Source organism: Ischnura elegans, chromosome 4 (genome assembly GCF_921293095.1).
Source record: "Ischnura elegans chromosome 4, ioIscEleg1.1, whole genome shotgun sequence".
Lineage (NCBI taxonomy): Eukaryota > Metazoa > Arthropoda > Insecta > Odonata > Coenagrionidae > Ischnura > Ischnura elegans.
This window is the reverse complement of record NC_060249.1, coordinates 9,138,027-9,152,937: the sequence shown is the minus strand read 5'-3', so window position 1 is coordinate 9,152,937 and position 14,911 is coordinate 9,138,027. Positions and strand designations below refer to the sequence as shown.

Sequence of the window (14,911 nt, the reverse complement as noted above, 5' to 3'; positions counted from 1 at the left end):
AATCTCATTTTCTAAGACCCTGATCCAATCCCTTCATTATGGAAGCATCCCTTGGGGAGTCAATGTGTCTGCATACTTATGGAAATTCCTATGAACCTTAGTGAAGAAAAAAATAGAGGTCTAGTTGAACATTCATTGGGCTACGCACATAGTATATTTTTTCTAAACTGTAGGGCAGGGGCGCAGCTAGGAATTAAGGCTGGGGGGGGGGTTTAGGCACAACTAATACTGGGGTGTCTGGTGGTGTGGAATACCCACCAGGGTAAGTGGGATGTGCGGGGGCACTCCTTTAGAAAATTTTCAAGATTAAGGGTTCAAAATGGTGAGTTTTACGGCTTTCGGAGGGATATTTTATCAAAATTTACACTATTTTGTAAGTAATATTACCTAATCCAAGTAAGTAAAATGGATTAAACTTTAAAAAATTTCTGAGCTCTAGGGGGGGTTTTATTCCCCCCTCGCTGCGCCACTGCTGTAGGGAATCCCCAGATAGTATATGTATAGTGAAACAGGTTCTAAAAAAATTCATAAACTAATACTTACTAATCAATTCTACTTAAGAACTTGATATGTAGTTCTCTTTTTCTGACATTCTTGTAAAATTGCTGAAGATTCACTTAAAAAATAGTATAAAAATATTTGGTTTACTAAATGTAAGGCAATCATAAAAATCAACAACTCTACCTAAGGAACTGGGATGGGGAGAGGTTAGACAAAGGCTTATTTTTGCTCACATTGACGTGTTGGGAAAAGGGACGTTAGAAATGGACAAACATATGGGTTTACTAAATACATAGGTAGCTGAAAGTTTCTGTAAGTGTTACCAATAATTTTCTAGTCATTGTAGACGTCTCTCTCCAAGTTTGCAACAAAGGCTAAAATTTAATTAATTTAATCACCTAATTTTATAAAATTGATCACTTCTGGATTAGTAAAACTTTAAAAAACCAGAATACATAGATCTACATTTGGCATTGTTTCTTCTTTAATTGTCTTCTTACTCGTACTCCATGGTTACATTCAATTTAATGGCACTTGATCTCAAACATGACACAAAACAGATGCATGTCTGATTCACACAGAGCAAATTGAAGAGTACACGTTATAGTTTTCAAACATGATTTAAGCACTTAAGATGCTGATTTTTTTGTAGCTGTCCATTACAATCATGAGGATTTTCCAGTATTTAAAAATTTTGTAACAGGTGTGCATGTTTTTGACCAAACAGAGTTTACATATTTAGGTCAGGCATAATTTATTAGAGAAAGCAAATTTTGGCATTTTCAAAAATTAAGTTGCTCGCCAAATGGAAAGGATCGTGCACATAGTTTGATTTTTGATATCATGAGAGACATATCAAGGCAATAAAAAAAAGAGCAAAAGACATATTGCACTACCCAGAACACAATAGAATGCTATATCTTTGATATCAAATTTCATTTATCGTGTTTATTTCACCAACATGATATGATAAACCAAATTCATTTCCATTTCGGCAATTACACAACACTGAAGAGATGTACATATTGATTAAATTAAGCAGCACATAGCCATCAATTTATTTCATTCATAAATCCCTTATTATAAATGATGGCAACATACAACACAGGAAAGAAGCAGATAAAGGACACTGTTGCTGTCAGTCATCTGGCTATAGATCACAGTTCAATGACAGTTTTAACACCACAAAAACTGCTTTTTAAGTCTCTTCGTCCACATTTTGGGAAACTATTCATTTCACAACAGCTTCCACTTGTGAGGCAAGTTAACTGACTAGATGTGCATTTTACCTGGAATAAAAAAAATTATATGAGACTGCAATTGATTACTAAAACATATTTGATTCCAATTTTATATCTCACTATGATACATGCATGTATAGCTCCCCAACTTGACCCTCTCTGATCTCACCTCAACAACTTGAAAGTTACCAACAGACAGACAAGTCAGCACCCAACAGGAGCATTGCTTATACAAGTTTCGGTGAAACTTTCACCATTGTATGCCAAAAACAAAGTTCAAATTACACCATTCGTAGATGGACTCATGAACTACCATAGACTATTGTGATTTGGATAATTCAATGTATATCCCACTAATCCTCTCTTTCTCCCCCAACACTGCTACCTTCCTTAGCCCTCGTCTCCTCACCAAACTTAACCCCTCCGTCCCCTCGCTGGTCAGATACCTATCCTTTCAGGAAAAACCCTCGTCCCAAACCAAGGCTGATCCTCCCCCCCCTCCATTCCCTGCTTAACCCCCACGCCAGCCCACTCAACCAATCCACTCCCTACCAATAGATGTCCTTACTGTCGTATTCAGCATGTAAAATAATGTCATATTCAGTATGTAAAGTATAAATATAAGATGCATGTAAGATCAGTCACCTGAAAATGTAACTACGTTACGAAACCCACGCCGTGCCCATATTAATAAAATAGTGAACCTGACAAAGTTTTAATCCTTTATTTCCAATACCTACCAAATCACAACTCTTCTTGTATATTCTTATTCACATTAGATAAGTTATTAAATAAATATCCAAACTATATTTTATGCTCATGTAAAATGATATTGACTTTAATTTTGAAATATTTGTCCAACCCATTCTTATTCCAAAAGTGCATTTATGTAAAAATCTATTTCAGTCTATATAGACACATGGGAAATACACGTTTCCTTCATGCTTCTTCGACATTTAAGCATCACTTCCACCGCTAAGTATTAAAGCATTTCCAGAGAGGGGGATTGGGTGGCAAGGTCTTTACACTCTTCAATTGGCCCTTAACCTTGTAAATGCTGATAAATTTAAAACAAAGATGGGTTCGCGAAAATAAAATTCACTTTGTACATTCTACCCTGGCAATTTATTACCTAACATGGTATATGTTATCATTAAGGCAGCATTGATCATTGAAATCTTGATAATGACTGAAGTGTAGAACCTACGAAGTGAATTTTATTTTCCCTTTTTGTTATTCCTCAAAATTCAGCCAGTAATGCTAAACAAAGACAAGAGTAGGTGAACCACAATTGCTACGTGGAAACATTCCTCTTGACCTGGAATCGAACCATGGAACTCTCCTGGTCACCACACAGACCACAAGCCAACCAATTTTCTAGATTCACATTACAATTCACCCCCGGATCCAGTAGCCTGGAAAGCTAAAGCTCTGTGGTTTGATTCTCCATCCATGGGAATAATGCCCATAGCAATTATAGTGAATTCCATTCACATGGCAGGTTAGATATTATCACAACGATAGTTCGGGGGGCCTTCCTGACTGGAATTGTGACCAACTAGCACACAAAATCTGTGTCACAGGCTTTCTCTGTAAGGTAGACCCAGTAGGTATGGAAGGGTTCTAGATTGGTAGTGTTGGATGGTTGATCAAAGAGATAAAAAACTGACAAGAATGATAAGATCTAGGGAAAATAAGTGAAACATTAACTATTTATATTATATTTCACAAGCAGCATTTCCTAAAGGAAAGCAAATAACTGATTGAAGAGGGTGGGAAAACAGCCAGGAAAAAAAATAATGGATGTTAGAACTAACCTTATTGAATTTAGCTCCAAGCTCTTCCAAACAACTTGTCCCACACTTCTGAAGATTCACGTCCGTGCACAGAGTGGCTGCAGCGAAATTATCATTTCAATTGACACTGGAATGGCACAAGTCTCATTGTTTGCGGGGCACGGATTGAGGGGGTCCCCTTCGTCATTGATTAATTGGTGGGCTGCTCGCCCCCCGCCAGCCCTTCCGTCCCCCGCCCCCTCCGCCCCCCCACGCCCCTCCTCCTCCTTGCCCCCACAGCCGCTGCCGCCACTACCTGCTCCTCCCCCTCCTCCTCCTCTTCCTCTCGGAACTCAAAGTTGTCAAACGGCTGCTCTGACCACTTGAATGGGTCCATGGAGGACGCTGCAGGGGACGCTGCTGACCCCGACGGTGTGTATGGGTGGTGCAAGTGGTGATGGCGGCTTCCTGGCACCCTCTTCTCCCCGTTGTTGCCCGAATTTCCGCCTCCACTGGAGAAAAAGTCGTCGTCGAAGGGGTCCGAGTCACGTGCGAAGATGTTCACCGACTCCGACTTGCGGATGATGGCACCGTTGTTGGCGGTGGTGCCGTCCGACGCCACCCTCGGCCCCTGCTGCCGGTGGTGCGGCCCGCCCTGCCGGCCTGAGGGCCGCTCCCTCGCCGACGGGTGGTGCGGAGGCGTCGTCGCCGCGCCTCCGTGGAAGCCGTGGTGGTGGTGGTGGTGATGGTGGTGTCGGTGGTGCCCGGTGCCGTCCACGGGTGCGGAGAAGGGGCGTTCCCTGGCGGAGGCCTGCTTGGATGGGGGCGGGAAGAGGGCCAGGGGAGTGTCGGGGGCCGCAGGGGGCAGGAACACGTCGTCGCTGCTGCGGCCGTTGTGCGCCAGCGGCGACCGGCGGCTTTCACTCACATCGCTAGACACGCTTGAACCTCCGCCCGGGTGGACGAAGTCGTCCTCGAATGGGGACGACTGCAGCCGGCCTCCGCCGGAGGATCCCCTCGGGGGCGCCGCGCGCGCCGGCCCCGCCTTCCCCTCCTTGCCTCCTCCGCCGCCCCTCTGCCGGCCCCTCCGCTGCCCGCCCCCGCGCGCCGCCGTCCCCCGAGGCCGCTCTTCAGCCGCGCGCCACGCCGCCCCCGACGGCTGCTGCTGCTGCCACCTGGAGGAGGAGGCGGGAGGCTTGTGCTGGGCCGGGCCCGGGGGCGTGGAGGCGGGCGGGGGCCGGCCCCTCCGCCCCCGACCCACCTCCTCCTCTTCCTCCTCCTCGTGGCGATGGTAGTGGGGGCCGCCGTGATGCCTGGGAGGGGGCGCGCTATAAGACGAGCGGGAGCTCTCTCCGCTCGCCGTCCGAGCCCGCCGACCGCGCCTCCTGTCCACCGTGCCGCCGCCCTCCGCCTCCGAGGCCCACCGCGGCGGCAGCGCGTCCGCCCCCGCGGCGTCCCCGCGCCCGTAGTCCTCCTCCGCCTCGTCCTCCTCGTCCCAGGAGCGATAGGAGGAGCGGCTGCCTCTCCACCGCACCACGGCACCACGCCCGCCCTCCCCGCCCCACGCACCGTCCCAGGAGGGGTCCCTCCGGCCCCCAGACGCCCTCCAGCGCCCCCCACCCCCGCCCACCACCACCTCCTCCTCCTCATCTTCCTCCTCCTCCTCTTCGTCCTCCTCGCCCTCCGCATCCCACTCGGCTGATCCCGCCCTCCGCCGACGGCCACGCGCAGACGACGCCCCTCGCCTCCGCCTGGCCTCCGTCCGCCACCCCCTCCCGCCCTCCACCACCTCCTCCTCCACAGCCTCCTCCTCCTCCTCCTCGCCCTCGTACGCGTGCCTCCTGTAGAGGGAGGGCGGCGGCGCGGAGTGGTCGGCGTGGTGCCTGGGCGGCGGCCTCCACTCGTCCTCGTCTTCCTCCTCCTCGCCTTCGTCCTCCTCGTCTCCCCACGTGGACGGCTTGCGACTGCGCAGCGGGGGCGGGCGAGTCCTCCGCGTCGGCCCCTCCCAGCCCCCCCTCCCCACCGGCCTCCGCCCCCAGCCCTCGGCCCCCTCCTCCTCTTCCTCCTCTTCTTCCTCGTCCCAGCAGCGGCGTCGGCCTGCCTCCGCCTCCGCTTCCCGCCCCCACGGAGACACCGGGCCTCCCCTCCTGCCCCCCCTCGCCCTCCTCGGTCCCTCTTCCCCCGCCGCCCTCCTGCCCCCCCGCCCCCTGCCCCTTCGCTTCTTCCCCAACCCTCGCACCGGCGCCCCCTCCTCCTCCGGCCACGAGGCCTCCCTGCTTACGACCCCCTTACCTTCCTCCTCCTTCGGCCTCGCCGCCTCCGCCCTGCCGCCCTCCTCCAACGACCACGACTGGCCTCCCGCCGCCCCCGCCGCCGCCTCCGGCCACCCCCTGTCCTCCGAGGACCAGGGCGAGACCTCCTCGCCGCCACCGCCTCCGCCGCCCTCCTCAAACACGGCCCACCCCGAGTTCTCGCTCCCCTCCTCGTCTCCTGCCTCCCCGTCCTTCCCCGGCGACGCGCCCTCCCCTGGGGACGCCTCCACCGCCTCCTCCTCCTCCGCCGGGGTCTCCGCCTCCGGCTTAGCCTCCTCCAGATCCTCGTCCTCCGCCTCCCCTTCCTCCTCCACTACAGCGTCTCCGCTTTCGGGAACCACGGGTCCATCCGCCGGGGTCTCCGGCCCCTCTTCCTCCTCCTCCTCCTCGGGGGCCTCGCTCGCCTGCCGAGACAGCACCAGCAAGTCCCCCACCTCCTCCGCCCCCTTGTCCGCCGCCCCCTCCTCCTTCTCCTCCTCCTCTCCCATGAGGCAGATCTCCCGCAGGGCGGCGTACTTGTCCACCTGCTCCTGCGCCGCCGCCGCGCCCCGCTCCTCCTCCTCGGCCCCTGCGCCCTCCGCGCCCAAGGGCCTCCTCGCGGACGGAGACGATTCCTCCTCCTCCGCACCCTCCTCCTCCTCCTCTTCCTCCTCCTCCTCTTCCTCCTCTTCTTCCTCCTCCTCTTTGCTGGCGTCCGAGGCCGATGGGTCCACCGTGGGCGGGGAGGGGCCTGCCTGCTCCCCCTGCTGCCCTACTCCCTCCCCCTCCCCTCCGCCGCCTCCCTCCGACTCGATCAGCTCTCGGAAGACGGCATACTTGTCAAATGGCGCCTCTTTGAAAACGTCCTCAGACGACATGCCACTCTCTGCGAAGTTGTCCTCGAACTTGGCCTCAAAGTCAACGGCAAACGGCGCCACCACGGGCTTCTCACCACCCGCCTGGCCCTCACGGCCCCTCACTCGAGTGCCCTCCTGCCCCGCCTTCCGTGCTCGCTGACCCACGCCGCTCTCATCCTCTGCACCGCTCTGGCTTGCCTGCTCCAACAATTAAACACCCTCCTTATTACTAGGATCACGAGCAACACCTTACAGAGCTGTATATAATTTTCAAATCTCACAGAGTTGTTCAGCAAGCACAACAAGTCTACATATAACCACCAAAGTTGATGATCTCCGGAGACATCAATGTGTGAAAAACAGTCTCCTGAAGAATAGGTACAACCTCACATTCAACAAAGCTAAAGAACATTTCACAGCTACATCTAAGTGAGGTGCAGGTTTGAAATTTACCGTGATTTATACCGACTAGAAATGCTTATTCAGACACAGACAGTGCTCAACTTTCAACCCCAAAAACCACTCAGAATTCAAAAAATCCAATCAAGTGGCAAAATCCAAGTTCTTGATTTGGATGGTTCAACTGTCCACGGAGGTTATAGGAGATGGAGCCCTCTGATGACACTCATGAAGCATGTGCTATACATATCATGAGTTTTAACCTTCTGGGATCTCCTAGTTGTCTCTAAGCTAAAAATTTGTTTCAGTGCAGCAATTTTTTTGCTTTTGATAAGTACTTAAAATTAAAATGGAAAGCAGCAGTTAAAAAAGAATGCATAAATAAATGAGCCTGAACACATGATAAAAACATATATAAGTAGATTAAATTTCTTTTAATCCATCTTGCAAGAGAATGCTCACCGTTTCATCCCTGCTCAGTATATCCTCTCCCTCAACTGGTCGCCGACGTCTCGTTGAGGACAGCATCTCCGCCAGCTCCTGCAGTGTCATTGTAGCCACCCTTTCCTGGGGGACACGCAGTGCCGTAGCAATGTCAGCAATGCTCATGCGACCCAGTTCGGCCAGTGTGAGGTCCCTCCTGCCTTGGCCCCCCCTTGCTGCGCCCTCAGCCCCCTGCTGAGGGGAGGGAGTGCTGCGAGGTGGGGGTGGCAGCAGGAGAGGGGGCGGAGTGGCCGGAGCGACTAGGGCCTGAGGCCTCTCCACCATCTCCTGTGGCTGCTCCACAGGCGTCCTCTGCTGCCGGCGTGGTGGTGGGGGCAAGGAGCGCTGGGGCTTCTTGGTCTCGTACTGATTGATGAACTCATACTGTGCTCCTGCATCCTCGTCCATCCTCTGCTGTGCCATCCTTTTGGGGGGCAGGGGGGGAGGACGGCCGTTGGAGGGACGTGGGGGTGGGTCAGGGGGAGAGGGGGAGCGGTGGGCCGCCCTCCTTGCGGCTGCCTGCTGCCGAAGGCGCGGGGAGCGGCTTCGGGAGCGCGGCATGGTGGCCCCCGGTGGTGGCAAAAGCACGCTCTCACCTTTCTCTGGAGGCAGAGACACTCTGAGCAGTCCGTGGGACACTGGGGCTGCTTTTGAGGTCCGGGGTCTCCGCCCCAGGGTGGCCGACATGCCATCAGTGGCTCTCTTACCTCGACGCACCCCAAAATCAGCAAACCCAGTATCAAAGGGGTCGTCATCGAGCCGTGGGAAGATGCCGGCAACATCAGCGTCAGACAAGGAGGCTGAGAGGGGAGGGCCGACGGTGCCCACTGGCCCTCTTGCGTCCTCGTCTGCAAAGGGGTCCGTGTCGGCAAAGGGGTCCTCTGAGGGAGCAGTCATGGGGTGTGGGGGTGTGGCAGGAGGGAAGAGGGGGAGGCCACCGCTAGCAGGAGACACTGCGGCCTTTGGCGGGAAGAAGAGGTCAGGAGCGGGGAAGAGGTGCTCGCCTGGGATGCTGTCCACTTGCTGCTGCTGGTCGAACATGGCGTGGAAGAGGGGAGCAGGCTGAGGTGCTGGGAAGGATGCGGGTGCCACGGGAGGGGGTGCAGGGGTTGTGAGGGGTGCCGGTGCCTCTCCAGGCCCCACTAGGTCCCGCAGAACCTTCTTAGGAGGGTTTTTCAACTCCTGGAAAAAGTCCTTCTTGTCAACATAAGGGCGACTGCGGCCGGTCCCCAGTGGGTCAAGCTCGGTAAACACATCAAACTGTGTGCCCGTTAGGGATGAGGGACCCTCAGATCCACTGCGTTCCAGGGCTGCAGTGCGATCCTGGCTGCAATTGGCCTTCTCCTATGGGGCAAAATTGAGAGAAAAGAAAAAAGATGATAAATTTATAATGGATTGACATTTTATGGGTCATATGAGGTGTCTTTCAGCTACTGGCATTGGTTACCAGTCCCAGCTCACAATTCAAGTTCTTCACCAATTGATTTATTGCCTAGCTTAATTTTCAAGAGTTATGACTTATGAATGATCTTAGTGGAGGAATTATAAAAACTACAAAAATAATTCATCAAGATCTCTCACAATTCTGGTTACATAATCATTATTCCATTTAAGGTAAGCAATATAAATTATCCCAACTTAAGTTTTCTATCTGGTTTTAAAGAAAATTATTTTGGTACAGAATCTTTTGGCTTTGCTTCCGATTCTAGTTCAAAGTTTATGAACCGATGTAACCAGAAACCAAAGGACTGAACTGACCCATTCCTAATAAATTTAGTTTAAAACGGAACAAAGGAATATATGCAGTAACTACTCGCATATATGTAGCGTCAACCCTAAGGATGACTTGATTGATAGGGGTAAATCTCACCCATTACTTAACTCTGGCTATGTCAAATTTAATTTATCAAGGTGGATGTGGTGGAACAGTTCCATCATGCATTGTTGAGTGACTTGCAATTTCCAACTTTTTCAAAACTTAGACAACCAGTTTGATATATGTAGTACCACTTTCACTTCTGAGTGATATATTAGAGCCAACGATGATAAAATGTATAGAAACTGCCGTCTCATTGTTTAGCATTGTTGTATATTGTTTTGAAAAATTGGGATATTGCTTCTCATTCCACAGTACAATACAGCACTTTTACCAATTCTAGGCAGTAGGCTTTTCTAGGACTCCAAACCCAAACAAAGTCAGACAGAAATTTTTAGAACAATTCATTTAAATATGGTTGAATATATATGCACAAATGATTCACCAAATTTGCATGAACTCACATCCAAGTTCCCAACCCACCATGCCACCTCACAATTACCCACAAAGGTAATGTTGGAAGGCAATTGAGTACTCAATCTTTATTTTATACTGAAACTTTTCATTAGAGCTTCAGGGCTAAAATGGAATCATATACATATGTATATTCAAAGTTGAGTGTAGCCAATTTTTTCATGAGCCAACAAGAACATGGTTTCTCCTGATTTCATTAATAAATCTCAAAGTAATATTTTGTCTCTAAAATACATTGAAATATTTATTCATGGCAAATGATATTTATCTACTATGTGTATTCACTTTTTGATGCCCACATACATGCGCATTTTGATGAAAACATACATGGCTGATGGAGTTGTAATAGGGCTGTATGCACTAGTAGTTCTACCTCAAACTTCTCGCTTGTTCAATCAAAAGAGAGTGGTGGCTGTCTTCATTAAACTCTTCCTTTACTATTTTCCTATACTTAGACTGCAATTTGACATAAAGAAAATGTTTCCATAAGCAAAAATCTAGGAGAACAACAAAGAAAATGACAACTACAATATTCCACAGGAAGCAGATACATACCCATTAAACCTTCAATACCTTCCTTTGTAATATATGTGTACGCAAAAGGCTTATTCACAGAGAGCCATTAAGATAAACGTTAGATAGCATTATACAGTACGTCAGGTTGTTTTCCAGCACAGGAGAAGTCCACTCCAAAGCATCATTTTTCATTCAAATCGATTCACAAAGGCTTTTGAGGATAAAGTTGTGGTAGATGATGGGGTCATTAAATTAGACTCACATTCACAATTTCTTAAAAGAAATCAATCAGTGGATGGAAGGGAAACTTAAGTTACCTACCAGAAAAAAAATGACCCTATCCAATCAGCCCTTCTTTCATAATTTAAAAAAACAACAAAAAAAGAGTGAGTTGCTGACCACTTTTCATGAGTTAGTCACTCCTCCAAGTTTGGGCTCATTAACTTATTTGGAGAAAACTGCACATTGGAGGAAGAACTTGCTCACAAATTTGACAATAATGGCAAAGAACGCAGGTCTGATGCGTGAGGCCAAGGAATGGTTGAGAAGTGGTGAACAGCTTTGCAGGAGTCAGTAACCTCGTCAACTTATCTGTGAAAGGGTTATAGCCATTGAGTTTTACCCGCAAATAGCTCGAGAAGTACACGATCGATCAAAAAATGGATGAGCATGCCTCTTAAATTTTTCAAACTTTATTACAAGCAATAATAAAAAAAAATGGTGGAAAAGCCCATTACTAATGTTATCATTCATCCGACTACACACTTGCCATCTAAACTTTCTTTTCCACCATTATGATGATACATAATTAAAGTAAATCCGCATCCCTCACAGTTGTTCGTCCTATTTTGAAATTGGAGCAAGGCACGGCTGGAACACAAAGATAATAATCATTCCCATCACCCCAGATGGGGAGGGTGCAGGAGATTAGATGTGGGAGTCGGAAATGGGAGATGGTTGGAAGATGTTGGTTCCCGTCCCAAAGGCTCTTGTTCCTTGTAAAGGCTATGTATGGCTCTTGTCCCCACTCACAATTCCTATCATGCAATCCAAATCCAACTTATCTTGCCGTGGACTGTTTTTTTATCTTGAAAATCATGCATATACCCAGGGTGGAACTGCTACTAAAATTCACCCAGACCTGGGCTGACAAAGGAGGTTCTTATTTGGTCAATTGATCATTGATTGATCCCACATGAAGGGAAAAATGGAAAATCCATACATTTACTTCCTCAGCTGAACTTAAGAGCATTCTGTTTGACATATTTTGAACCAGTTATTATGGTTAGAGTTAAAAATTTTTGATGTATGTCTCCACATTTAGGGCTGGTCACTTTTTCAAGGAAATCTTGTAAGGCAGGGCAATTTTTATCCATATTTGTATATTGTCTGCAACAGGTATTAGATGGGGCCTATTAATCTCGAATCAGGCAGATAGTGCAAAATCGTGTCAAGTGGCCATTTCCAATTTCCCTAAAATTCTGTGTGAGAAAGAAGTATCCTTGTGATGCATTGAGATAGCTTTATTTAAGCTCAAAACCTAACCCACAGAAAGACGGACTGTGGAAGTTTACATGCATTTAATACTACAGAAGTGCATTTTATTGACTTTGCATAGAGATACTGGATGTAATAATGCCTCAGGTAAACACTACTTATCAATTTTGCATACTGAGCAGAATGAATCTTCATTTCCCCTTCCCTTGAAGTAATGCGAAGTTAGAGGACGAGAAGGAGCACATCAACTGATTTGGTTGAAAACATGCCAGATTTTACAAGAAAGAAAACAAAAAATATTAAATTACTACCTTTTTTCATTTTTTTCAATAGATAGAACAACCTTTAAACTAGCTACTGCAAAAATTTAAAGGAAATAAGAGGTGGCCTTTTTTTTTTAGATATTATGTAATTGTTAAATAATTGCCAACTTTTATTGTTTAAATAATTCCCATTTGTTAGTCTACTGGATGATTGTGCCAAAATATTTTCTTTCACTTCACTGCTCTCTGTGCTTTGGTTTCATACAGTTATTGGTATTTAGGTAATTTTTCATTTTTTGTTTCCTGGCTTGAAGCAGCAATGTTCAAAGTTCCATAAATTTCTGAGGGCTAGGCTATGAGCTTAAATAGAGTTAATATAATCAGTCATACGGATACTTCTTTTACATACATAAGCTTAAAAGAAATTGGTGATGGTCACCTGACACCCCTCTGACTGATTTGAGATGGAAGTCTTCAGTGGTAGGAGGAGAGGTCGATGGGAAGAGTGATCGGGTTGGAAGTTGTTTCCAGTGGTTACCAATGGCCACACAATGACTCATGTTGCTTCAGGTGACAGGCAATCCTGAGATACAACATCCAACCCAACGCAACCCCACGTTTTCTTCCTCCTCCAACACCTAATGTAAATAGCACATAAATATGAATAAAGCAGCCTCACCAGATTCGCTTTAAAAATAACCATCATTAGTAAGGAAACGTTGGGGCCTCCCAAAAAGTAACTTGGAGACATATCCCAAAAGTTTTTAACTACATATAAAGACTAACACCCGTGAAAGTTTAAAAGAATAATTACATTTAATACTTGTCATTGAAGCTCATGGCCAGTCATAGCTATCCACGCACTTTGAGAGCAAGGGGAGGTACACAAACATATTGGTACTTTGCCCAAATCTGCCTCATCAGTTTGTCAAAACCAGCAAGCTAAATTTTTAGAAATGAATTGCGCAAAAAACTTTTACAAGCAAAGATGCACCACAGTGCCAAAATTAAATTGACATGCTGCACAATGATATAACAGGATACTGAAATGTAAACAGGCACTCTCTCAAATTCATGTTACGTGGATAATTATGAGAAAGTTCTATTTTAATTCATAATGGAAGACATGAAATATGATGACCAGGGAAAAATTTTACGTTTACGTATAAACTGGGAGACTTCTAGATGAAATTATTTTTAAAACATAAATAATATGTTTTCATGTAGATAACTGCCATCATCAAATTATTGCCTGACCTCCTAATATTACTGCACTACTCAGTTCATCCTGGTAAAAAATTACAAAATTTCCCACAAGTTGACTCATCAAACAAATGACCTTCTTAAGGAAAATGTGATAAATTAGAGTTCAAAAAATATCATGATTGTGGTACGTTAAATGGAAATATTTGCCAAATAAGACATAGCTTTCAGTGGAAACGTCAGTTTTAACAGCTCCTATCATTTAAATGTTACGGCATCTCATTAAATAGGGATTGGCAGCTCTGAATTTAGACATAGCACACCACACAGTAGCAGAAAATGGTCTCCTAAATAAAATCAAATCGTAACATTGCAAAGCCCAGACAGCTATCCCACGATAAACATTAGAATAACCTGTTGAAATTGACAAGTATTACAGTTCAATTCTGACCTCCACATGGCAGGCAAAGTGGGTTACTTGAATTGAAGGTGAGAATAAAATTTTTGGTTTGGTACATTTGCTTGTTGGAAATTTTTAAGATTTAAATTCTGATACATGAATCTCCCAACTTTTCTCATCACATTGATTTTGATCATTTTATCATATTATTTACTGTATTTAGTTTTCATATGATTAATCCCACAAACCTTATGTCCGGGGTTAATATACTGTATGTGCAGTGGTTAAACAACTGTTTTAACGCTTGCGAGGTAATAAAATTAACACTGGCTTATATAATTATATTTAAAATAACTTTATCCTACTATGTTTTCTATTACTTAGTTAAAATGAGTTTTCCCAATTAACTCTCCATATCTCACTTTAACATTGTTTTACTCATAATATTTTTAAGATTTCCTCTTACCAAAAGTTATTTAGTTGACAAGTTCATACATGAGAAAAAAATCCGTCAATGTTGGTTGCATATAGCTCTACAAGAAGAGCTCATCATTCCTGAGGCAAAAAAGGTAATTTCACTGATCAATTCCTCTATTTGCATAAGCAACCACAGTTGCAGTTACAGTTTGAGACTGGTTCTATCCTAATGCTATGCATATTGAGGAGGAAAATTATAAGGAGTGAAACACAGTTTTCATTGGCCATAAGCCTTGTGACATCAGGGGATGTTCAAGTATTACGTAGGCACTCCTAGAGTAGGGAGGGGACGTGGGTTTGCTTACAAGTTGAGGTGGGGGGGGTCAAAGCATTGCTTATGTAAGATAGGAGGGTCTTACTCTTTAGTTAAGAAAGGAAGAGTAGTCAACTAGAGCATATTGCATACCATAGGAGTGCTTCTGGTCTTCATATTTCAAAATAATATCTCACATATTGAGTATACCAGAGGATGCAAATCATCTAAAGGATGATTACTGAGAATAATATACATAGTATCATCTGGTGGAATGCATCACCTACGAGATTATAATGCCAGTAGAAGAGTGCAATGCATATGGAATCGATCATTGAATACACTGTCACTTAGAGGATTAAAGGGATGAAAGATTGTTTCCAATTTTTTCCAGGCCATAAAGAATGCCCATAATGTATATTGTGTCTCGAGTAACAATTATGTATACTTAATTGATAAATATTT

The 14,911-nt window shown here is 46.3% G+C and overlaps 1 protein-coding gene and 1 long non-coding RNA gene across 2 annotated transcripts in view; both read right to left on the bottom strand.

Moving 5' to 3' along the window:
• Positions 1-963: 963 nt before the first annotated feature.
• LOC124157046 lies at positions 964-3,769 on the bottom strand. Its single transcript, XR_006864524.1, has 2 exons — positions 3,560-3,769; positions 964-1,790 (listed from the first exon to the last, which is right to left on the bottom strand). It is a non-coding gene; the product is annotated as an uncharacterized LOC124157046 (long non-coding RNA).
• A 16-nt stretch (positions 3,770-3,785) lies between these two features.
• The window catches only part of LOC124157133 (protein disabled), a gene marked incomplete at its 3' end in the record, with an annotated part of 35,496 nt that continues 24,370 nt past the window's right edge, over positions 3,786-14,911 (bottom strand). The window contains exons 7-9 of the mRNA XM_046531636.1: positions 7,527-8,891; positions 5,212-6,863; positions 3,786-5,121 (exon numbers count right to left, since the gene is read on the bottom strand). Of these exons, the coding sequence (XP_046387592.1) occupies positions 3,786-5,121; positions 5,212-6,863; positions 7,527-8,891 (4,353 nt within the window). The remainder of the gene's footprint in view (positions 5,122-5,211; positions 6,864-7,526; positions 8,892-14,911) is intronic.